Raw genomic sequence first — 25,332 nt, 5'->3', positions numbered from 1 at the left:
ACGCCACTTGGAACTTCCTATATACAAAATGAAAAAACCCACTATCACATTTTCTGTGGAATAAGTTTAGAAGGTAATTATCTAGTCAATTACTGTCGTAGATTCCTGGAATTAAAGAATTAAATGTTTGATTGTTGAAACCCTTACTTCGTGGAATGCACTCATTTCAGATAAAATAAAACGTTTTATTTTATCTAAAGAATTAAACTTTATTTTGCAAATAGGCAAAGAATTAAACTTTATTTTCCAAATAGATAAAATAAAACGTTTTATTTTATCTAAAGAATTAAACTTTATTTTGCAAATAGATAGGTACTTATTAAACTTTTATTGGTTATATATAACCAATAAAATAAACATTTTACATTTCTTGCAAATTCATTAGTACCTGTTAACCTCCATCACTCCGACACTGGCAACCTTATTTAGGGATTAGTAATCCTCACAACTATTGTATTCTATTCTGCTCCAACCTTTATACCTGGTGGTCATACTCAATTTAAAATTGTTTTCCTATATACTTCTGTAAACTTGTTGACAAATATCTGTTTTTCATTGAGTCACCCGTATCAACAGTTTAGGGATTTGCATACATAATTTATTGTTTTATTACTCTCTCATACATAAAAATACACTATAATTTATTTCACACTATAATTATATAATTTATTTCCAACATTTATTACAATTTATTTATCCCGACAATACGCGCTTAACATTTCAAAACTCGACTCGATTATATTTTCAGACTGCTTCACACAATTAAAGTTCCGCTATATATATCAAACAGCCGTTAGTCTGGAATCTCTCGAAGCGGACGGATGTTGACCTGTGTTGACCCTTCTCGAATGAAAGGGAACGCCAGACCGGTTTCTAGCGGGTCGGAGAATATACTAGAACAAAAGTGAGAATAACAAAATGTTTACAGGTTAAATATGACTCATATTTATCGTAACAATATATAAGTGAATTTTGTTAGTTCATATAAATTTAATTAAGAGGTTGTTCGGCAAGCTTATGATACAACAAAAAGATGTGAAGTTGATGAAGCACTAGAATAATTTGAGTTCGGGCAGAGAATTATGATCATCATCATTAGACGCTATAAAAAATACAAAATTTGAAGGAATGAAGTGTCCTATGTTATGTTGTTTAAAAAACATGATTGCAAATTTAAATATAAAATTTATTTGGGTTAAAGGCCATGTAGGTATACCAGGGAATGAAAAAGCTGATACTCTAGCTAGGAAAGCAGTCATAATGGAGTCTTTTACAATATTTATACAGTAAGGGTTATATTTAACTCAATAAAAAATAAAATAAACTGAAATGGGAACAGCAATGGGAGAATATTGTTGAAAACTCGCAAAATACATATTTCCAGATGCACCCCACTTTACCACTCCCACCCCAATACATATTCAATTACTCGACTACCAAATTCTTCTCGGCGAGTGTATTTCGCTTAAAAACAAATCATGGTCGATTACTGTCTCATTTATTTAAGCTTGGAATATTACCGCCATCATCCTGCAGTTGTGATATAAGTTCTTAAGGAGATTTTAACCATATTTTCTTTGGATCTAACAAATATTTAGAAAAATCTAATAAATGAAATAAAGAAATGAAATATTTGTTTCGTTAAGTCTATCACACATTTTGGCAACTGCTAATAGAGAAACCTTAGAATTGCTAATAAAATTTATTAAAGATGTAAAAGTAGAAATAACACTTGAATGTAGTAGCAATAGAAATAAACCCAGCCCAGCTTGTGAGACATGCACACCCTTAGAAAATGATATGTAGGTGTTACAATTCCTTGGGGGATGAAGGGAATTCATCTGAGTAAATCGGGAACTACTCCATCTCGCCCCAATGCTCCTCCATCCTCCACCTTCCGATAGTACGTTGATGAGCTATAGACACGGGTGTTTTAGGGCCTACCTCTATAGGATCGGAAAGGCTGATACAGATGAATGCCTATACTGTGGACACTCGGACACTGTGACACATACGTTGTTAGATTGCAGCAGATGGATAGTGGAAAGGAACAGAATGGAAAGAGAGATAGGTGTGAATTTTGTTAAAGTAAGAGAATGATTGAAAATAAAGCAGGTTGGACTAGCGTACACAACTATATTCGTGCAGTGATCAAGAAAAAAGAAGAGGAAGAAAGACAGCTGGACCAACAGCAAAGGTAAGAGGGAAAAATGCTGGAAGTTGAAGCTAGAACAGTGGGTCAGACTGTCTGATTCAGACTGTGGGGAAGGAGGAAATGTCCATCTGAGAGTGATGCCGTACTAGGAGCGATGAGGATCTTCTACGCGCTACCTGGAACGAGACAGGGAGTCTCCTTGCTGATGAATGGAGTGTAGATGGATGAGAGAGGAGGGTCTGGTTTAGCAGTTAGGCGTTCGGTGTAGAGTCAGAGCATTTTAAAGTATCTCGGGAACTATTGCCGGGAGTACGAAGAACAAATCCTGCACTAAGGTCAGTCAGGCGGCGTCCTGGACTGATATATCGTTTGAAGATTCCAAACCCCCCTCCATAAAGACGAAAAAAAAAACTTTAAAGTTTGGGCCTCCCGTTCAACACATGAGATTTGATCACTGCCTTTTTTATAGGCGTCGTCCAACTTCCTCAATCACTGTCTGCATTACGCAGAACTAATCCAGTTTTGAGACCAATCTCTTCAGGTCATCTGGCCATCTACCCATCTTCCACGACTGCATCAGTGATATCTTCCAATTTATAACAGTATTAATGATGATCGACATTGAAGTGAGTAGCTGGGCAATAAGCAAAACAAAATTATATACTTGGATTTGTCACAGTCCCGAATAGAATCGTTTTTTGCTTATTTCTCTTTACTATAATCAGAATATCATGAGATCTTCAAATTTTAAATAATATAAGAAGACCATTCGATAACTATTTATATAACTAGTTGTGAAATGACCATGTTTTTTGTAATATCTGTGAAAATTGGACCACTTGCAGGTTAGTAGTCTATTAGCTGGCCATTAACACTATAGAATTAAATTAGATCTTTTTGTAGTCAGTTAACGACCTCCTACTTCGATCAAATATTTCATTAAATTTATAAAAATGTTCGAACAAAAGTTCTACGTTCGGTATTACATCATCTTGGATATAAAAAAAAGTGCAAAATTCAAAGATTCCTATGAGTAAACGATTTCGGCGAAAGAAAAATAGCATAAAATCATTAACGAGTTTTATAAAAATCGCCAGTAGCCTTTGCAGTTGGATCTAACAGTTCAGGTTTCTTATAATTACCGATTTTTATATATATTTAAAATTAGCTTGAATTGCGTAATCGTGTCTGATGACAAACGAATTAAAAAGATGCCATTATAAATCTACAATTATAATAATTTAACGCGAGATTTGCAAATCCAGATAAAAGTTATCTTTGTCAGCGAAATCGACTAATGTACTTAATTAAAAAAATGAGTTTATTGAAATATTTAATGTGAATTTTTTGCGTAATTTAGATACTGAAAAACGAAGATATTTAAGCCAGTTAACAAACAGAAGGACTGGGTGTTACATTCTTCCTCAACTTTGTTTTTCCATTCTTGAAATTTTGCTACTGATCTTCTTCTTTGAGTACCGTGGCCAAGTTTTAGGCATGGGTAGCTTCCATGACGATTTGCCGATATCGTTCTCGATCTTGCGCGGTATATAATAATTCATCTGCTGATAAGCCAGTCCATTGACGAAGATTTCGGAACCATGAGTGTTTCTTCCTACCAATTCCTCTTTTTCCGTCGATCTTTCCGTTGAGTATCAACTGCATTATCCTGTATCTGCTTCCTCTCATTATATGCCCCAGATATTCGGGTTTTCTCTTTTTATCATCTTTATTAAGTCGCCTTCACCTTGACCTACTCTGTTCAAGACTTCTCTGTTTGAAATGTGTTGAACCCATGATATTCTGAGCATTCTACGATATAACCACATCTCGAGAGCTTCTTATTTGTTCATCATGTTAACCTTCATAATCCAGGTTTCACATCCATACAGTGATACAGGATACACATAACATTTTAGGAACTTAATTCTCAGCTGTAAGTTCAGCTGAGAATTGCTCAGAATAGATCTAAGTTTCATAAATACTCCTCTTACAATTTCTATACGAGTTTTAATTTCTTCATCTGGATTTAGTGTCTCGTTTATCCAACATCCTAGGTATTTAAAATGGTTAACTTTTGTTATCGGTTCATTATTGACAATTAGTTGTATAGCGCCGAGATCTTGTTTACTAACCACATGTACCTTGGAAAAGGAATTGAAGATCTTCGATACTTTGAGCCATGATCGCGGTGTCATCTGCATATCTGATGTTGTTAATAGTTTCTCCCCCGATTCGAACTCCACATTGCCCTTCCAAGGCTTCGTTAAAAATTATTTCTGAGTAAACAATAAACAAAGTTGGGGACAACACACAACTCTGTCTAACACCTATTTGAATACAAATTTTGTCTGTTTCTTTGCCGTCTACCAGAATAGAAGCTTCTTGATTCCAACATAGATGTTGTAAAAGTCTCAGATCTTTATCATCTATTCCAATCATTTCTAGATATTCGAACAGCCTACCATGTTGAAGCCTATCAAACGCCTTCTTAAAATCTATAAAACGGACGTAAATTGGTTTCTGTACAACAGTTTTATTTTTAGATGGTAATGAAATCAATATATTTTTCAACTTATTTATAATTCGTAAGTAAATGAGGTATTATTGATCTATCTTAAGTTTATATAGAACAGAGTACGGAGCTTGATGATAGATATTTGTAATAAAAAATGATGCTAACCTGACGTTTTGATAAAAACTTTCCGTATAATCTATATATGGTTAATTTATGATGGGGATATAAAATACAGGGAAATGCATTTAAAAATACTGAGCAAATAATCATTCTGTGTTTTGACTTAACCTGTATTAGATGTAAAGAGTATTAGCTAAATCAATTAACCATTTCTTTGAATTTTGACAATCATTTTTTAAAAACTATGGTTACTCATCTCTAAATGCAACCGCAGTATGCCACAAAACCAGCTGCGCTTCCAGCATGAAGAAGAACAAACCGAGGACCTCTTTGGGTTGGAGCTTTCAGTCCAGTAGAGAGCCCTTTTATGAAGGCATCTCTTGGATTCTCGATCATTGTGTCCCTCCATTCCTTTTTAACTGAAGCACCTATGATAGTCCAAGACTCATCGGTATAAACAAGGTTTATATTATCCTTCTTCCTCAATGTTTTTATTTTTCTGAGGTACTTGTTTCTCCAGGATATGATATCTTTTCTTTCCATCATTATCGAATCTCGACTTCTTTGGTCTCTTCTATTTGCGACCTATGGATCGCTGGTCCTTCGAGATTTACATTTATTTTTTATCTAACAAATGTAGGAGGGTGAGACTATAATTTTTTAAATATTTACTTTTAAATCATCGAACCAGCCAGCTACGTCATCCTTTCCCCTACAACATCTATTTATTAACCTCTTCGATTTGTTTTTGTTTAACTATAATTGTTAACTGTGCGTCTTGATTTGTCATCACTTGCATTCTGGCTTGATTAATATTTTCTTCTTTCTCTTTTTAGATAAAATATGTTCCTCTTTGATAAAATACTTAATGGTTTTGTTAATTCCTGTGAACTCCTTTGCAGCCAACAACAACAACAACAAAGTTCATTTATAAACATTTTTACGTAACATCTACACAGATACCGAAGAATCATTATGCTGTTGTATGTAGATAACCAAAAGATAACCACATACCGTAATTACTCATTCTCACCGCTGAATATAAAAAGAAATTTGTTGTTATCCAACCGCTATCACTAAATTTAAATTATGTGCAACCGGAGAAGCAGAGGAACCACTTTTACTTATCATTTCGTAAAAAATAATGTTCGTCTGCGGACAAGACGTATGTCTACAATTATAATAGTAAATATTACGGCTACGTGCAAATTGTATACAGGAATGCTCTCTGAAAACTTAATTAAAATTAGTATCTCCAAAAAAAAAGCTGATAGCGGCGACCACAGTTTTTAATTTACATAATAAACATTTACATTGCTGAATTTATTCTACCGGAAGGATGAGGATTATGAGGATTCGGAAGAGATTAGCCATGCTGTTTTTTTTTTTAATTTTTATTCTCCTGTGCTAAACTTTATGCTTAATACTAATTTACTCCTTGTTTCCAAAATAGTTTTTATTCTATCGATCCCTCTTCATGTAGGCCACTCTCTTTTTCTTTGATTATGAATCTGCTTTCCAAATTTGGCACCACTCAGCGCTAGAAATTTTGTTTTTAAATATGAATATGTTTCGGGCGAGTTCTTAACAGATAGGCACAACATTTCAGCGAACATCTAAATATAAACGATATTGAAGGAGGTTATAACGTAGACAATCAACAAAATCTACAACATCAGCTACACAGTGAAGACTCAACAAGAGAAGTGTCAAATGCCATCCTAAAACTCAAAGACAATAAAGCCCCAGGAATCGATGAAATCTGTTCGGAAATGTATGAAAAAAGGTGGTGATCAACTTTTTGCAAATATCCATAAACTAATAGTACTTATATGACAGAGTGAATTGGTACCAGAAGAGTGGTTAAAGGGAATAATATGTCTGTTGCATAAAAAGGGTGATCAACTGGAGTGTAAGAACTATAGAGGCATTACTCTGTTAGCATTTGCGTATAAAATATTTGGCAATGTATTGTTTGAAAGACTTAAACATTTTACAAAGGATATTGTTGGTCAATATCAATGCGGATTTACTGCTGGAAAATCAACTACACATCAAATTCAAGACAAAGGCAAATTCTAGAAAAGTCACTAGAATATAACATAGATACACATCATCTCTTCGTCGACTTCAAAGCAGCCTATGTGAAAAGAAAAGAACTGCATTATATAATGCAATGATATACTTTGATATACGATCTGCAGGAGCTAATCAATAGAGTTGACATGGAATGCACAAATTGGGGACTGTCAATAAATATCGATAAAACTAAATACATGGTGACCAGTAAAGTGGATATCGGCGCAACCCAACTGATATTAAATCAACAACCGCTGCAGAGAGTTCAGAGATTCAAATACCTTGGATGTTGGATTACCCAAAATCTGGATCCATCCTTCGAAATTCGATGTAGAATTGAACAGGCAAGAAACTCATTTCAAAAATTCAAGCCTCTATTATCCAATAACTCATTAAATTTGGAAATCCTTGAAAAGTTTACAAGATGTTACGTGTGGTCTGTACTTTTGTATGGATGTGAAACTTGGACTTTAAACTCCGATATCATGAATAAAATCGAGGCGTTTGAGATGTGTTTGTATCGAAGGATACTAAAAATTCCATGGACTAGCAGAACCAGAAACGAAGAAGTTCTTCGAAGAATGGGACATCAACGAACTCTATTAAATATTATTAAGAGGCGTAAACTAGAATATCTTGGACATATATTCAGAGGACCAAGATATGAGTTCCTTCGGCTAATTCTCAACGGTAAAATCGAAGGAAAGAAATGGATAGAACGGAAGAAACTCTCTTGGTTGGGGAATTTGCGGCAGTGGACAGGTTTGACAGCGGACCAATTGCTACACGTAGCGCAAGACCGAGATCAGTATAACAATATTATAAGCATGGTAGTCGCCGACGTTCCGTAGGGATATGGCACTCTAAGAAGAAGAAGATATACTTTGGGATCCTATCTAAGTTAATTAAGTTGACCCAACTAACAATTCAAAACGTACGCTCATGCGTTAGAATTGAAGGAGAAAACTCTATATTCTTTGACATTAATAATGGTCTAAGACGGGGGGAATCATTCCCAGTTGGCTGATGTCAACATTCATAACACTACCAAAAAAAACCAAATGCAAAATAATGCAAAGACCACCGGTCATACGCTCAAAATATTTTTAAAAATTATACACCGGAGAATACACAACAAACTTGAGCAGGACATAAGTGACACACAATTTGGATTTAGAAATGCACTGGGAACGAGGGAAGCCCTGTTCGCTGTGAATGTACTTGTGCAAAGGTGCATGGATGTTAATCAGCCAGTATATATGTTTCGTGGATTACAACAAAGCCTTCGATAAGGTCAGATATAACCGTCTTATCGAATTACTTGAAAAGAAAAACTTAGATATGAGAGACATCAGGATCATTAGCGCTATCTATTATAATAATATCGCTGTGGTAAAAGATAACAACGTCTTTTCAAATGAAATACAGATTGAGAGGGGCGTCAGGCAGGGCTGTGTCCTGTCTCCTACTTTGTTCAATTTGTATTCAGAGGAAATAATCCAGGAAGCACTAGAAGAACTAACTATGGGAATAAAAATAAATGGCCGACCAATCAATAATATACGGTTTGCCGACGGGACTATTTTATTAGCGGAATGTCTTGAGGATTTACAACAAATGGTTGACAGAGTAGAAGTCAGTGAAGAAAACGGACTGTCCCTAAACACAAAAAAGACACAATTTATGGTAATTACAAAAGCCCAACAGCGCCAAGAAAACATAACAATACATGGAGAACAAATTAAAAAAGTTGAAAAATATAAATATCTGGGTACAATAATTAACGAAAATAATGAGTACACAGAAGAGATTAAGGCAAGAATAGGACAGGCAAGAAATTCTTTCAACAAACTGAAAAAAGTACTCCGCAGCAGGGACATTTCAATTTCTTTAAAGATAAGACTTCTGAGATGCTACGTGTTCTCCGTATTATTTTATGGGTTGGAGGCTTGGACATTAAAGAAAGATATCTCGGACAGATTAGAAGCCTTCGAGTTATGGCCCTACAGAAGGATATTAAGAATAAGTTGGGTGGATAGAGTCACGAATGTCGAGGTGTTGAGAAGAATGGGAAAAGATAAAGCCAGAGGAGTGGCGACTTCTTTGTGAGCAGGCCAAGATCAACAATGGATTGTCGAGCCACTTATGATGATGATGCTTCAGGCGATTGTTTAATCAATTCCTTAAAAATAATTTTTGACCAATTCTAATATACTTACCAGTGGTAGTAAAAAAAACACTTTGAGAATCAACGAAAGGCTCTGCAATAAAATTTTTTGCCCTGTAGAAATGGCTTGGGCAATCTTTTCAGTGGTAGGTGGTCTTTCGTTTGGGTGGATTTCGATATGCTACGGTGTTATCTGCTTCTTCAATATACTGGCTGTTAAATTCAGTCCATCGCTTCAAGATTGAGGCCGTATCACTTATTTCCTTCTTCATCCTTACAGTTCCTTATTCTTGAATTAAACTATTTACTCATTTTCTTTTACATTTCTGTATAGCTTTCGAGTTTCGTTTTGATTTCCTATCCATTCTATGTTTTTTAACTGCTTTTCTTCAAATTGCTTTTTTTTTCTCTCGGTAATTCCTGAACTAGTCCATCTCATTCCTTCAATCGCTATTACATCAGCTTTTATTTTATCCAGTTCTTGTGTTAGCAATTTAAGAACGCCTGGGGCATAAAGGGTTTGTACGTTTCATGTAGATTCGTAAATCGTGATTCCTTTGTCGTTTGCCAGATCGTCGTGAACTAAACAGACCGGCTTTTCTTCTTTGTGCGTTCATAACAATAATTTTTTTTAAGGGAAGAGGTAGTTAACCTTTTGCCCAACCCCCTAATCTTCGAAGGACCATTTCTCCCGCTCCCGTTTGCCCTGACTCTGCTTCCCACTGGGGTAGGTTACCACAATCCACAGATCTCCATAGCTGGACAGTTTAATTCCAAGGTATTTTATTTCCATTACTTGTTCAATACTGATGCCACCAATTTCTATTTTACCTTTGGTTGGTTCTTTGCTGATTACTATTGTTTTAGTTTTCTGAGATGAGATTGTCATATTAAATTCTTTTGCTCTTATGTTAAATCTGTGGATCTTCATCTTGAGCTATCAATATTGCATCGTCTGCTTAACACAGGATATGATAAATCAACTTGATGGTGAAAAATTACAAAATGGGTATAATACTATTATAATTATGACACACAGCACACAACCAAACAATCAGTTCAATGTTTTGGAGTTATTTTACTTAAAAATGTTTGAATACATTCTAATATTGATTGTATATTAGAGCAAAAAGTTTACTTGAGCATAGAAACAAAGTTATTCTCTAGAGTTTATATAAAATTCGCAGCTACGGGCATTTTGGCATTTAGCGTCTGTCAGTACCACCATAATCCATATGCTATTCATGTTGAAATTGTTAATGTACGAGGACATTTTATTATAAGTTATTTATAAGTTAATTTATGGATCCGATCAATTTCCTATTAAAATAGAGCTTAAAATTAATCCTACTTCCTTTCTAATTAATCCATCAACAAAATGGAACGATTGCCGCGCTGACTGGAAGCTATTTCAGACCGATTTAGATAAACAATTATCCACATTTTTATCATCTAATAATCTTTCTAACGATGAGAAGACAGCCCTACTCTTTCAGACTATCTCTCTAGCTGCTTCCAAATCTATGCCCATAAAAAAACCTTTAACTCCCTCAATTCCAAGGCCTTATTGGTGGGATGAGGAATGTACATTCATAATAAAAAAACGATCAGAAGCATTGAAAGCGTATCGAACCCAAAGTAACCATAATAATTACATAAACTATAAAAATATAGCAGCCCAAACCAGACGATTATTTAAAACAAAGAAAAAAAGTAGTTGGATAAATTTTTTTAAATAGTCTAAACAAAAGCACACCTCTTTCAAAAATATGGTCAACCGTCAGATCAATTTCCAATAACTATCAGTACAACAAAAAACCTCAACTTTCTGAAAATCTCATTAAACAGATGTTAGACCAACTTGCACCTTCATATGCCTCTGGTAATGTTGGTAGGATTAAAGAATTTTTTCGTTTTAATACTAGTGTAGATTCCATGTCAAAACCTTTTACTCCTTCAGAACTTGATTTCGCACTAAAAAAAAGCAGAAATACAGCCCCCGGTTTGGACGGTTTTACTTATAAGATATTGGACAAATTGCCGTCAAATGCCAAAGATGTTCTCTTACAAATCTTTAATAGTTGGTGGTTGAAACAAGAATATTGCGATACTTTAAAAAATATTATCATATGCCCTTTACTCAAATTTAACTTAAACCCAGAACTTCCATCATCTTATAGACCCATTTCTCTATTATCATGTGTGACAAAATCCTTTGAAAGGCTTATAAAATTTAGATTAGAACATTTTATTGAAAGTAGTTCAGTTTTTCCCTACTCACAGTATGGATTTCGTAGAGGTCGAGGTACTATTGATGCTCTCATACATTTAGTTACGGATATTCAACTCTGTTTTTCAAAAAACGAATTTATGCTATGTTTGTTTCTAGATTTAAAGGGTGCATATGACGTGGTTGATTTGGATATATTATATCCATATATAATAAATTTGTATGTGAATAGAAAAATATACTTACGGGACCATAGAAATGTATTACACGGTCCAAGAATATTATATAACGGTCTCCCACAAGGCTCAATTCTAAGTCCTTTATTATTTAATGTTTATACTGCAGATCTGCATGGTTTGATGGATGAAAAATGCAAAATAATTCAATATGCAGACGATATATGTTTATATACCAGCCATAAATCCTATGAAGATTGTATGTTGAATCTAAAACTTAGCTTTAGTAACTTAGATAAGTGGGTGAAACAAATGGGTTTTAGTATATCACAAGAAAAATCTTCGATTGTATGTTTCACTAGACGTAGACAAAAAGTCACAGGCAAATGCCAGATAGGTGATTATAATTTCCCCTTAGCAGAAGAGTATAAGTATCTAGGCATGATCCTAGATAAAAAACTCTTGTGGTCCAGCCATATAAAGTACGTAAAACAAAAGTGCGAGCGTGGAATTAACCTTCTGCGTTTCGTTTCTAAAAAAAGATGGGGTGCAGATCAAAATATCTCCTTAATGTTTTATAGATCCTACATACGATCCATTCTGGATTACGGTTGTGTTCTTTACGGTTCAACATGCAAAACAAATCTATTAACTCTTGACAGAATACAATTTAAATCAATAAAAATTTGTCTAGGAGCTATGATGTCTTCACCAAACCAAGCAGTTTTAGCAGAAGCCCAGGAACCACCTTTACACATACGTAGGCAAATGTTAGCCAACAAACGTCTAATAACATACAGATCGTTTAATACAACTATGGTTCACAAAATAGGTTTACTTTTGACAAAAATTTAACAAATTCTTATTGGAGAATAAAAAATTCTCCTCCTCTTGCAGAATCTTTTATCTATACGAATTCATTTCAATCTTATATATTACAGCTCCCAAAATTTCCTTTTTACATACAAGACTTTGAAGTTCTGATAGACAAACCAACTATTATAATGCCCTCTTATTCAGACTTGCCAATTTTAACTAATATGATATTCAAATCCATACTAAGCAAATTAGGGGAAGATTTAACAATAATTTATACAGATGGTTCAAAAACTGTTAAAAGTACTGGTTTCGCTTTTTTTGTTTCAAACAGCAATTATGTTGAGAAATATCGAATTCCTGAATGTTGTTCTATTTTTACAGCCGAGGCTGCTGCTATACAGAAAGCACTAACTTGGTGTGTCACTAATTATTGTGAGAACATCGTAATAGTATCAGATTCTCAGGCAGTATTACAAGCTATTCGTAGCCATCCATTGGATAGTTTTCAAAACTCCATTATACTTGATATCAAAAAATTATTACATGATCTAAAATTCACAAAAAAAAACAGTTACTTTACTCTGGGTTAAAGGACATAATGGAGTAATTGGAAACAAATTAGTGGATGGTATGGCAAAAAATACATCTGAGATATCAGAAATTACAAATTTTTACTACTTTAAAGATCTTTTTTCTATTATCAGGAGTATTGGCAGGGAAAGATGGATGTCAAAATATAAAGAGGTTCAGAAGACTTCAAGAAACCATTACTTTTCTATTCATCCATGCTTACCAAAAAAATATTCCCCATTTTAATTTTAACTATAATAAAGTACATTCCTCGTTAATAACCCGGTTAAAACTTAACCATGGCCTCTTTCCAGAGCATCTGCATAGAATTGGAATCTATGAAACCCCTTTCTGTCCTTGTGATGGTAAAACTGTCGGAGATTTGAACCACTTATTTTTCGATTGTCCTAATCATAGGGAACAGACTCGAAGCCTATATTTAGGTTTAATTGATCTCAATATTAGCCTACCAGTTAACATCAGCAATCTGTTATCTTATTCTGACAAATCTATATATAATATTCTAATAAAGTTTATAAACGATTCTAAAATAAAAATTTAAACATCCTTATAACAATTTTCTGTGGCAAAAAGATTTTTTGTCTAATGCCATCTCTCTCTCACACACACACACAAACACACACAAGTTAATTTATTGAGTTCTTTCATTGTTTAAATATAAATGATTTTTTATAACAGTGGTATAAATCTAATTATATTATATCCACCATGTATAGATATAAATTACGTATTCATGCAAGCATTGCCTTCCACTGTAGATAAGAAACAAGCAGTTCGCGCATCAGTGGCTTTTTGATTCCACCACAGTACTATTCCATCTATTGACCATAAATATTAGTGATGCGGTCCGCGCTGTTATCAGAAAAACATTTCGATTCCCGTGATTTGTTTTAAATTATTGTTTTAGTTTTAATCGGAGTAGAAAGTTAACGATGGCTGTTTTGTTACAGACTTGCCCGCAGTTCGTAAAACTCTCGGACCTGGAATGCCAGAAACCGAAAGTGGATTTAAATTTTACGCCGAGGATGAGCAGGTAAGACAGGCCGGACTTATTGGAATGTTTTGGAGGTATAACGATAGTTACTATGTCGCTCGTTAATCTTGTTTTGGTTGTCGGTTTCCGCAGAATTAAAATTAAACAGATTACAAAAACCATTCTTGAAATATTATATTTAGCCTGAAGAACATCGTGCAGGTATTCTTAGAAATTAACAGAATTCATTTTTTGGTATACTATTTACTAGAGACTTGATTTCATTGTCCAATATTTTTTCTTCACGATCATTTCTTAGATTGCTTTCTTTTTATCGCTTCAGGATTTCTTCTTGGACATTTATTATTGATTCATCTCTACTCTTACTATTAGTAGTTATTCTACATATATTTTGTTTAGTTTCTAAAGTATTTACTAACCTCTAACTTGTTATCAAGAGTCTCCGGTTCTTGTTCTTTAGGAGAACAGGTTGGGTCAGGTGCTAGCTACAAATGGGTAATAGCTGCGACAGAATTGATGGATAGAAATTATATTATTGTACCAAAATAATGTTGGAAAACATAAGAGATCATGATCTTCACCAATTGGAAATTTTAATACAGTAAACCAGCGGTTCTCAAACTATTTTGGTGGTGTAACCCTTTTAAAAAAGTAAGTTTTAAAAGAAATCCTGAAGTTGAAAGTACTAAACTAAAAGCAAAACCAGGTAATACCAAATTCTTCTTCTTTTGGTGCTTATTCGTTTCGAATATTGGCGATCATTCTGGCTATAATTATTTTATTAACTGATGCTTTAAATAGATTAGTTGTTGTTGTGGAGAACCATTTCCTTAGGTTTTTTAACCATGATATTCTTCTTCTCCCAATTCCTCGCTTTCCGAATACTCGAAGGATTATTTTCAGTGATCTGTATTTAGTGCCGTTTCTCATTATGTGTCCGAGATATTCTTACTTTCTCATTTTGATCGTACACAGCACTTCTCTTTCTTTCCCCATTCTTCGTACTACAGTCTCGTTGGTTATCTTGTCCGTCCATGATATCCTTAGGATTCTTCTGTATAGCCACATCTCGAAGGCTTCAAGTTTTTTCTCCATCGCTTCACTGAGTGTCCAGGATTCAACTCTGTAGTATAATATCGAGAAGATATAACAGCGTAGGAGCCTTACTTTTATCTCCAGATTAAGGTTGTGGCTTTTAAAGAGTTCTTGTTTTTCCTTCTTTCTTCCATCAGCTGCAGAATCTCTGTCGTCATCCATGTCTTATTCTTGCCTTCTTCGTTCTTCATAAAATTGTCTTTAATGTCGTCTATCGTTTTATTAAGGGATTCTATCTTCTCTTCTGTGCTTTTCGTTGTATTATCGATTTCTTTGAATTTTTTATTTATTGTTTTGCTGACTATTTCTTTTACTTCACTACATTTCAGTTTTCTCATGTCATGTTTTTTACAGTTTTTCCGCGTGTTCTCTTTAACTTGGTTCTGTACACGCCCAATAAAGGATTGTGGTCAGATTGAATATCATCGCCTGGGTAGGTTTTAACACTGTTGAAACTGTTTCGATATCTTTTGTTAACAAGTATATAGTCTATTTGGTTTCTTATAATAACGTCTTCTTCGTTGTCTCTAGGTGATTTCCACGTATACATCTGTCTAGGTAGTAGTTTGTACAATGTATTTAGCACGATTAAGACATGTTCAGCTGCAAAGATAATCATTGTTTCTCCTCGTTGATTTCTCTTTCCTAATCCATAAGGACCAATATGTTACCCTTCTTTTCCGTTACCGATTTTAGCATTGAAGTCTCCCATGACTATAGGGAGTTCATGTCTCAGTATATCACTTATAAGGTTGCTTATTTGTTTGTAAAATTCTGATATTTCCTCATCACTGTGGTCTGCTGTGGGTGCATAGACTTGTATAATGTTAGTGTTCATCGGTGACCTATTTATTTGTGACAAGAGAATTCTATCGTTCCCTGGTATGAGGTTGTTGACATGTTTGGCTATATTGTTATGTGAGATAATTCTGAATCCATTTTCATCTTTACCATTTTCTGATCCTGAATAGTATACTCATTACCACATTACCAAGGTGCATTGCTAATTAATAATAATCATACAAAAAATGAAAATACGGTAAGACTTACTAAATAAGTAGTAAGTTATAGTTAACAAACGATGAATGAAATCGTTTTTTATTTTTATCATCTGGGTATAATCCGTCAGGATTTATAGAAGAAAGATGGCTTCTCATGTCTGGTTATTTTGTTTTTGTAGGTTCGTACGTTGAAAATCCTATTTCCCACAAGTTCGTTGTGGGAACGACAGAAGAACATTTAAAGCCTCTGTAACAAGTTATAGATATTCATCACGAACACTGCACCAAAAATCATTAAGTGAAATTGTTTTAAACAATCATTCCATGCTTGTGTCTGATGTCATTTCTAAAAATGATTCGTATATCTGATTTGACATATTTTCAGGCTTCTGTAAATTGGATGAAAAAGGGTTTTTAATCCATGAGTTTATTTTCAGTTTCGTATTATGTTATTATCAGTGTATTTTGTCAGTGTATTTTGCCAGTGATGACCTACGGTGCAGAAACCATACACTCACAAGAACAACAGTGAGTAAATTATAAGTTGCGGAAAGGGCAATGGAGAGAATAATGTTAGGGATTTCTCTACGTGATAGAATACCCAATGCTACTATACGCAAAAGATCAGGAGTAGCAGACGTTATTGAAAGGATAACAACACTAAAGTGGTACTGGGCAGGTCATGTAGCAAGATCAGTTGATGACCGGTGGACAAAAAGAATTTTGGAATGGAGACCTCCAATAAAAGCTAACAGAAATAGAGGTCGACCCTCAACGAGATGGACAGATGACGTAAAAAGAGTGACAACAAATTGGATTCAGATGGCGCAAAATCGAACTAAGTGGAAAAGTATGGGAGAGGCCTATGTTCAGCAGTGGACGTTAGAGGCTAGTTGATGATGATGATTATGTTATTCACGAAAGTCTCTCGCAGATCATTGAGATATTACACAAATGCAACAAATGTTTCATTTTGAAATATTTCTTTATCACTAAAAGTTGACTAAGGAACTTATTTCGCAATGAAAAGCTTTCGATTTCTCTCTCACTGAAACAAGTAATCCAAAAATCTAATTTTCTTTTGAAAGCGGATATGTTTAGTATTGAAAACTTTTGTCTGTTTTCCTTGTAGTAACAGATTAAATTCGTTAAGTTTTCCAAATATGTCTGCTAAAAATGCTAGTCTAGATCATCTTTCATCGGACAAACAATCTTTTAAATTTAAATTAGAAAGAGTATATGTAAGAAAAGTTCTTAGTTCAAAACGCTCTGTCAAAGTTTTGCCTCGAACAACCATTTGAGTATGGAGCAGTTTTATGAGTGCTTTCATAATCTTCACATAATATTAAGAACAATCTGGATTGCAGTGGACGTGACTTAACCAAATTAGTTATTTTTACCGCTTCATCAAGAACCAATTTTAGATTTGGCGGCATGTTCTTAACCGCGAGTGATTGTGCAGGATTCAATGGCTAGAACTATAATTTGAATAAAAATGTCATACACAAGTATATACGAGAAGAGCCTAGTAGAGGAAAAAAGTCCACTACCTCTAAAAGTCCCTATTTATAAGTGAAACAGAAGTTGGAAAAGAGACAAATCCAAACCCAAAGTATGCTTGGAGTAATGGAAATGAATTTTGTAGTATACGATTCCTGTGAGAATGAATTAATCTTCCTCTTTCCACTGCACTCGACTGTGTAGAATGCTGGACAGCGTCTATTTACATTGGGGGTGGATGATTACACAAACAAGTGGTTCTCACACAGCTGTTATGCTAATACTAAGCTGTGTGTGCACGCCGAATCTTCTTCGCGTTCCTTAGGTATATGAGGGGCGTGACGACGTGTTTCAGGATCATCTACCAGGATCCCTTTTCCTTCGATTTTACCCTTTCGACCCTTCGACGTCATCGAAGCAGTGAACGAATTTGTATACCTGTGAGCGCTCCTTAACACTGAAATTAATACTACCGCAGAGATAAACCGCAGAATTTGCACGGCCAACAGATGCTATTTTGGGCTCAATCTCCTCCTTAAATCCACAATTATATCTAGAAATACAAAAATAAAACTCTAACAAAAAATGAAAACATGTTAGGATGTTTCGACAGAAAAGTACTAAGGCGAATCTATGGAGCAGTGAATGACAATGGAGTGTGGAGAAGACGATACAACTTCGAACCTTATAGAATATTCCAGTAACCTGAAATCGTAAAACTTATTAAAATAGGACGTCTGAGGTGGATATGACATGTAATGTGGATGGAACAAAGTGATCCAGCTAGAAAAATGCTCCTTGATAGACCAATTAGTCAGAAAAGAAGAGGAAGACCCAGAACAACCTTGATAACGTCGATAAAGACATGAGAAATATGGGAATACGTGCTTGGTGGAGAAATTCTATAGATATGGACGACTGGAGAGAAATTCTTGAGGAGCCTAGGATCCACGCAGGATTGTAAAGCCAGATTGATGTTGATGAGGGAGACAAAGAAGATAACGCACTACCGAGACTTCATCATCATCATTCAGCCAATCACGTCCACAACTGGACATAGGTCTCCCTCAGTCTCTTCCAATGTTCTCTATACTGGGTCACTTCTGGCCAGTTTCTCGCTACTTTTCTCACCTCGGCTTTTTACTGAAACTTAGTTGTAGATCATTAGTTAAAGGAATAATTGACAATCTGCCTCGCAACAAATTTAAATATAACAGCAATTAATCGGTGGATACTAATAGATAAAAAAATCTTAAACTTCTTCTTCTTCTTCAAGTGCCATCTTCGTTCCGAAGGTTGGCGATCATCAGAGCTATACGTATTTTCGAAACTGCTGACCGAAACAATTCGTTGCTGCTACAGCTATACCATTCCCGTAGATTCTTTAGCCAGGAGTTTCGTCTTCTTCCTATGGACCTTTTTCCTGCTATTTTCCCTTGCATAATTATTCGAAGCAGTTCATATCTTTCGCCTCTTGTAATGTGTCCCAAGTATTGCAGTTTTCGTTTTTTGATCGTAAATATGACTTCCTTTTCTTTATTCATTCTTCTCAAGACCTCGACATTTGTGACTCTCTCGGTCCATGATATTCTCAGGATTCTGCGATACATCCACAGTTCAAATGCCTCTAATTTTTTGGTATCAATCTTTTTCAACGTCCATGACTCCATTCCGTAGAACAGCACAGAAAGTACGTAACATCTCATCAGGCGAAGTTTCATTTCAAGGCTCAAATCTCTTCAGCAGAACACTCTCTTCATTTTAGTGAATATGGATCTGGCTTTTTCTATTCTTATTTTGATTTCTGCTGAGCTATCGTTGTCTTCATTTATAAAAGTGCCTAAATAACAAGCGAAAAAAATTAATACTATTATAGTAGCATAATAAAACAAGCGAGAACTTGTAGAATAAAACTAAATCCACTTCTAATATAATTTGTTCCCCTTCTTCATTAATTCAATCAAATGTTATTGACTTATTTGAATTTCAAATAAGTTCAATAAACAAAGAAGTGTTTTGGTCTGGGAGTTTAATTCTTGGTACCCAATTTCGGCTCGAATAAATTAAAAGAATACGGCAATAATTACATAGTTAGCTGCCCCTTCAATATTTATGGGTTCGCGTTTATATACAGGTGTTTGTTATTATATATAACCATAAGAATATTTAAATACAATATTTAATCATTGTTATTAGCGGAAGATCTCATATCGTCTCGTATCAAGTAAGGAAAAAATGTTTGTTAAGTCTTGTAATTATAGTAAAGATTAAATCTTCGAAAAGGCGTGAGACGAATATTATCTCATTTGTAACGGTTCTGAAAACAGATTGTAAAAGGCTTCTAGAAAAGTAAATTAGGCAAGATTTTTTATAAATGTATCTTGGAATTAGACATATGTACAATCTTCTTTTTCTCTGATGAGTTTTTTCTTTATTGATTATTTAATAATACACATAATGTTAAATGTTCGTCAGCTGAGACGATTGCGATCTCTTGATTTATCATAATAGCCTCCTGAAGAATTTCTATGAATTCGTACTCTAAATTCAACTTTTTCAAGAGTTAGTTTTGTTAAATTTACCTACTGATTTGGTATTCCTTTCATATCTCCTTTTTTGTGTATGGTGCAAAGTATTCCAATATTCCAATAATTGGGGAGTGATTTCTGTGTCCATATTTCTTTTATAAGCTGCTGTAATGCCATTATGGTATCATGGCTACCTTCTTTATATAGTTCAACTGGGAGATTATCTATTCCGGGTGATTTGTTTCTGGCTAATTTTTTAACTGCATCTTTAACTTCAAGAATCCTTGGTGGTTCCTCTTCCCTCTCGTCTGTTCCCCTTGCCTCATCTCTTTCGTCTTCCAAGTTTTCTTCTTCTTCCTCTATATTAAGTGAATACTTAAAGTATTCCACCCATCTATTCAATACATACTAAAAAAGAGAATTACTAGTTAATAGTAAAATGATAGACCGAATAAAAGGCTGGATTCGGGAAAAATACAAAGAACACTGGAAACAAATTCCTACACAGACTCATTTGAAGAGTTTCGTTACTCAAACCTGTGAGAATAGAACTGTAGAACTGCACAAAATGAACAAGAAGCAGCTCAAAATCATAATAGGGTCACTAACTGGACATAAATACATATTGCACCCACCCGAAAGATCTCTACAAACTGATGGATGGTAAAAACATTTTGGAATGGGTGTTCAGACGGCTTCCAAAGAAAAAAATGACTGTTTATGATGATAAAATTGGCAGTTTGGACAAAATCAATAAGAAATAATTCGCATTACACAACTTTATCTCACCTATTACTGGGTCAAGGTTACCAAACTCGTAAATCTCCTATTTTAATCTGATCTCATTCTTTGACGTATAATTGATTTATCGCCAATATAGGTTTAAGTTTTTATTTCCATGCATCAGTTTCATTATTATTAATGGCTTGTTTTAGTCTCATTGCAAAATATTTATCTTTACTGCGAAAAAATATAAAGTGCAAGAGTCAGAGAAAAATAATCTGCTATTTACTCAAGCCGAATGCCAGTACAAATATTGAAATTACAAAAAATACCATCATGTGATTTTTAAGAGCAATTAACCGACAAGGACGTCGGTTGATGCATTTTTAAGTGTATCCATATTAATAAAAAAAATAGTAGGTATTTTTTATAGCAAATTTTAGCTTTTCTCGCATTTTTTATAATAATTGCTCAAAATCCTTTGAGGATAAAAAGACCTGGCGGCCCAAACCAAATTCAAGACGAAATCAAGAAAAATTATAGAAACAATCAAATTGTGCAGTATGGATCAAATTTTTCATTTTTCTCAGATCATCTCGCTGTCGTGTAATTGGTCTGTCTTTGCTTCGTTTTATCCACTCTCCCACCCTTCATCCTTGCCACGTGGTCAGCCCATCTCCATTTCAATATGCAAGTTCTTTCCACAACATCTGTAACTCTAGTTATCTTTCATAGGTCTTCGTTTCAGACCTTGTCTGAAAGATCCTTCAATTATACTATCTAGTTCTACCGAGTCAGTATAGCGTCACGATAAATATTATTTCAGGCCCATGCAAAACCATTATACTGTCGATATGAAGTATGTATTCACTTAAAAATGATTCTGAAACGATTTCCGGAGTGAAAATCATAATCAATTGTGACTTACTCCCTTCTTCTTCTTCTTATGATGCCCTCTCCAATTAGTGGATGCTGGCGACAATTCTGGCATACTCCATCGGCATCGAGGTTTGTCCAATCCCTTATGTTTTTAAGCCATGAGTATTTCTTGCTTCCGATGCCCCGTTTTCCTTCTATCATCATCATCAGTGGCATTACAGCTCGTTATGAGCCAAAGCCTTCTTCAGAACAATCTTCCATTCGCCCCTGTCTCTAGCAACTCTTCTCCATGCTTTAACTCCTATGGATTTTAGATCATCCTCTGTTTTGGTCTTCCTCTGGCTCGTCTTCCCACTGGTCCTCTTCGGTCGAAAATTTTTCTGATCGTTGCATCTTCATCTCGCCAAAATTTGTCACCACCATTTTTAAAGAGTTCGTCAGGAAGATTGTCCAAACGGGGGGCTTTGTTATTTTTTAGTTTTGAAATGGCTTCTCTAATTTCTTCTCCGGTGAGAGGCGGCTCTTGAGCGTTTTCATCCATTTCAGGCAAAGTAATTTCTATTTGGTCTTCTTCACGACTGTCGCTAAGCAGTTCTTCAAAATGATTTGCCCACCTGTTTTCCTTCTAAACGTTCTTTTTTCTTCTCGTCTAAGATTTTCATAATCTTCCAGATTTGATCTCTATCTTTTCCTTCTATCTTCCTATATGACCCAGATAAGCAGTTTTTCTTCTTTTTATTATTGGTAGCAATTCCCGTTCTCTGCCCATTCGATTTAATACATCGACATTTGTTGTGTGATCTGTCCAGGGAATTTTAAGTAGTCTTCTAAATATCCACATTTTTAAGGCCTCCAATCGGTTCATCACATTGGCCTTTATGGTCCAGGTTTCTACACCATATAGCAACATGGACGTAATATTTAAGATTGAGATTTTTTACTCCCTTTTATTAAAAATAACTTCTGAATTTATTCAAAATTCCATTGCAGTACAGAATTATCTCTTACAGATCCATCCCGGAGAGCTCATGGGTGGAAAGCCCCCTTCTAATGTCCCATTCCGTGGGCTACCGCAGCGCTCCTCATCCGTTGGAGCCCGAACACAGCGATAACTCGAGTACCGAAGACATCGTGAAAAAGGAATCGTACTCCCAGCCGAAAAAGAGCGTTCGCAAATTGGGAACTGATCTGCTGCGCATGTTCTTGGAGGAAATCGGACCGGACGTGATCGTGGAAGTGGACGGGCATAAGCTGAAGGCTCACAAGTGCATTTTGGCGTCGAGGTGTCAATATTTTGCTGCTCTTTTAAGCGGGAATTGGCTGGAGAAGAATGGAAATGTTATTTCTTTGGAGGTAAGTCGTAAGTGAATTGACTTATCGAATTTCTATATTCATTAAACACAAAATCGAATGTTTTTACACTAATTGGTCTCATTAAAGATAATCATGAATCCGTATTTATGTTTGTAAGTTATATCAAGCATTTTCTTGTTTGCTATTAGAGCTTTCATATTTTTTTCCAGTGACCGCAAATTTGTTAAGGTTTTCTTACAAATATTATTATTATTATGCATAAGAGCAGAGTCACAAGTCCCTATTATGCCCAAAAGTAACCTACTAGTAGATATAATAAAAAAAATACAATTTTGGTTTAAAAGAAAAACAATATTTTAACATAACACAACACGGTCAAGTCTGTATTTAAACGCTTTGTTAGAGCGAGCAGATACAATGTTATCACTAAGGCTAAAGGGCGTCTATCTAAGGGTGGTGAAAAATCGAATATCTGCAACTATAGACCTATTGCCTTACTACCAGTCCTATCCAAAATTACTTAGAGACTTATACAAGCCAGACTTGTGTCCTTTCTCGTTGAAAATAACATTTTATCACAAGTCAGTTCGGCTTTTTATCTAATAAATGTACCAGTGATGCTATGTTTTCTGTACTACATGAGGTCTATCAAGCACTAAGCAATAATCTTTATACTGCCACTGTTTTTTGTGACTATGCCAAGGCTTTTGATTATGTAGATCACGAAATTTTGATAAAAAACTAAATTTCTACGAAATTCGGGGTATTTCTTTGAATTGGTTAAAATCTTACTTGAGGAATAGCAAACAACTAGTTAGAGCAAATGATACTGACTCTAGTCACAAAAGCATTGCATGTGGAGTACCACAAGGTTCAGTACTGGGTCCTCTATTTTTCCTTATCTTTATAAATGACATCACTAACTTAAATATCGATGAAACAATTTTTCTTTTTACTGATAATACCAGTATCACCTGGAGCAACTCTGATATTGCAACTCTTCAAGCAATTATAACTTCTAATCTACTTAAAATAAAAACCTGCTTCGACTCTAATTTACTCTCTTTTAACGTGGACAAGACAGTAGCATTATCCTATAAAGGAGCTCATTAACCCTTGCTTTTGCAACCTTTTGCAACTTAAATCTACAACTTCTTTCCTTAAGTTTCGTAAATTGACAAAAACCTATCTATCTATCAAAATGATGTATACAGGGTGAGTCATAACTATTGGGACATAAACTAAGGGCAGGTTATTTGGACCAAAATATGGCTATTGGGCCAAATATGCCTTAATAAAATGTTGCTGAGAAAAAAGATACAGGGTGTTAAAGCTAATTTTTGTTTTTCGTTTTTTGCTAATAGTTTCCCTGTATATTTATAAATTGCTATCAAAATTAGCACAGAGGCATAATCTTAGACAAGAAATAGTATTTTATTTACAATTCCACTATCAAATACCAAACTAATAAACAAAGTTGCAACTAACGTAAGGTTTCCGTTTTGACGATAAATCAAAACTAAACACACTTTAACTTAAAATAACTCACAAAAACTCAAACTAAATGTTCTAAATGGTCTCCTCCGATTTCTATGCCTTTTCTAATTCTTTTTATAAAGGATTTTCGGACTTTAAAAAAAATATTATTCTGTCCCTTATAAGATTAGCTGCATTTTGAATGTATCTCCAAAGTTCGTCTCGTGTATTAATTTCATTGGCATAAACTAAGGACTTCATATGTCCCAAAAAATAAAAATCTATCGGGTTGTACTCAGGACTTCTTGGTGACCATTGAAAATCACTGCCTCTGCCAATCCATGGTTGAGGAAATACGTCATTAAGATGATTTCTAACAGCTAATGAAAAATGAGGTGGCGCTCCATCCTGCATAAACCACATTTTTCTTCTTACATCCAGTGACAGATCATCTAAAATATCACTAAGAGTATTTTCCAAAAAGAATAAATAAGAATCTCCATTTAAATTCGGAGGAAGAACATAAGGCCCTAGTAGTTGGTCGCCTATAATGCCACACCAAATATTCAATTTAAACTCATGCTGAACATGTCTGTCTTTAATAGCGTGCGGGTTTTCTTCTTCCCAATAATGACTATTTCGCCAATTAAAAACCCCTCGTCTGGTAAAAGTTGCTTCGTCGGTAAACATAATATTCTTAATAAAGTGTTTGTCATTGCGATGTTTATTCAGAATACGTTCGCAAAACTGTAACCGTCGTGGAAGATCTGTTGGAAGTAAATTTTGAACAGCAGTGAAGTGATAAGGATGGAGGTTCTCTTTTTTTAAAATTCTAACAATAGACGACTGACTTACTCCTGTTGCTGCTGATAGATGTCGTGAACTTATTTCAGGATTTTCATCTACTCGAACCAAAAGTTCATCTTCTTGATTAGGTGTGATTTGTTTCGGTCGACCACCCCGATTT

The 25,332-nt window shown here is 34.8% G+C and overlaps 1 protein-coding gene across 1 annotated transcript in view; it reads left to right on the top strand.

The window, feature by feature from the left end:
- The window catches only part of LOC140449419 (uncharacterized), a 145,892-nt gene that overhangs the window by 59,619 nt on the left and 60,941 nt on the right, over positions 1–25,332 (top strand). The window contains exons 2-3 of the mRNA XM_072542583.1: positions 13,806–13,888; positions 22,586–22,928. Coding sequence (XP_072398684.1) covers positions 13,806–13,888; positions 22,586–22,928 — 426 coding nt within the window. The remainder of the gene's footprint in view (positions 1–13,805; positions 13,889–22,585; positions 22,929–25,332) is intronic.

Source organism: Diabrotica undecimpunctata, chromosome 9 (genome assembly GCF_040954645.1).
Source record: "Diabrotica undecimpunctata isolate CICGRU chromosome 9, icDiaUnde3, whole genome shotgun sequence".
Classification (NCBI taxonomy): Eukaryota; Metazoa; Arthropoda; class Insecta; order Coleoptera; family Chrysomelidae; genus Diabrotica; species Diabrotica undecimpunctata.
This window is presented reverse-complemented; position numbering and strand designations above follow the sequence as displayed.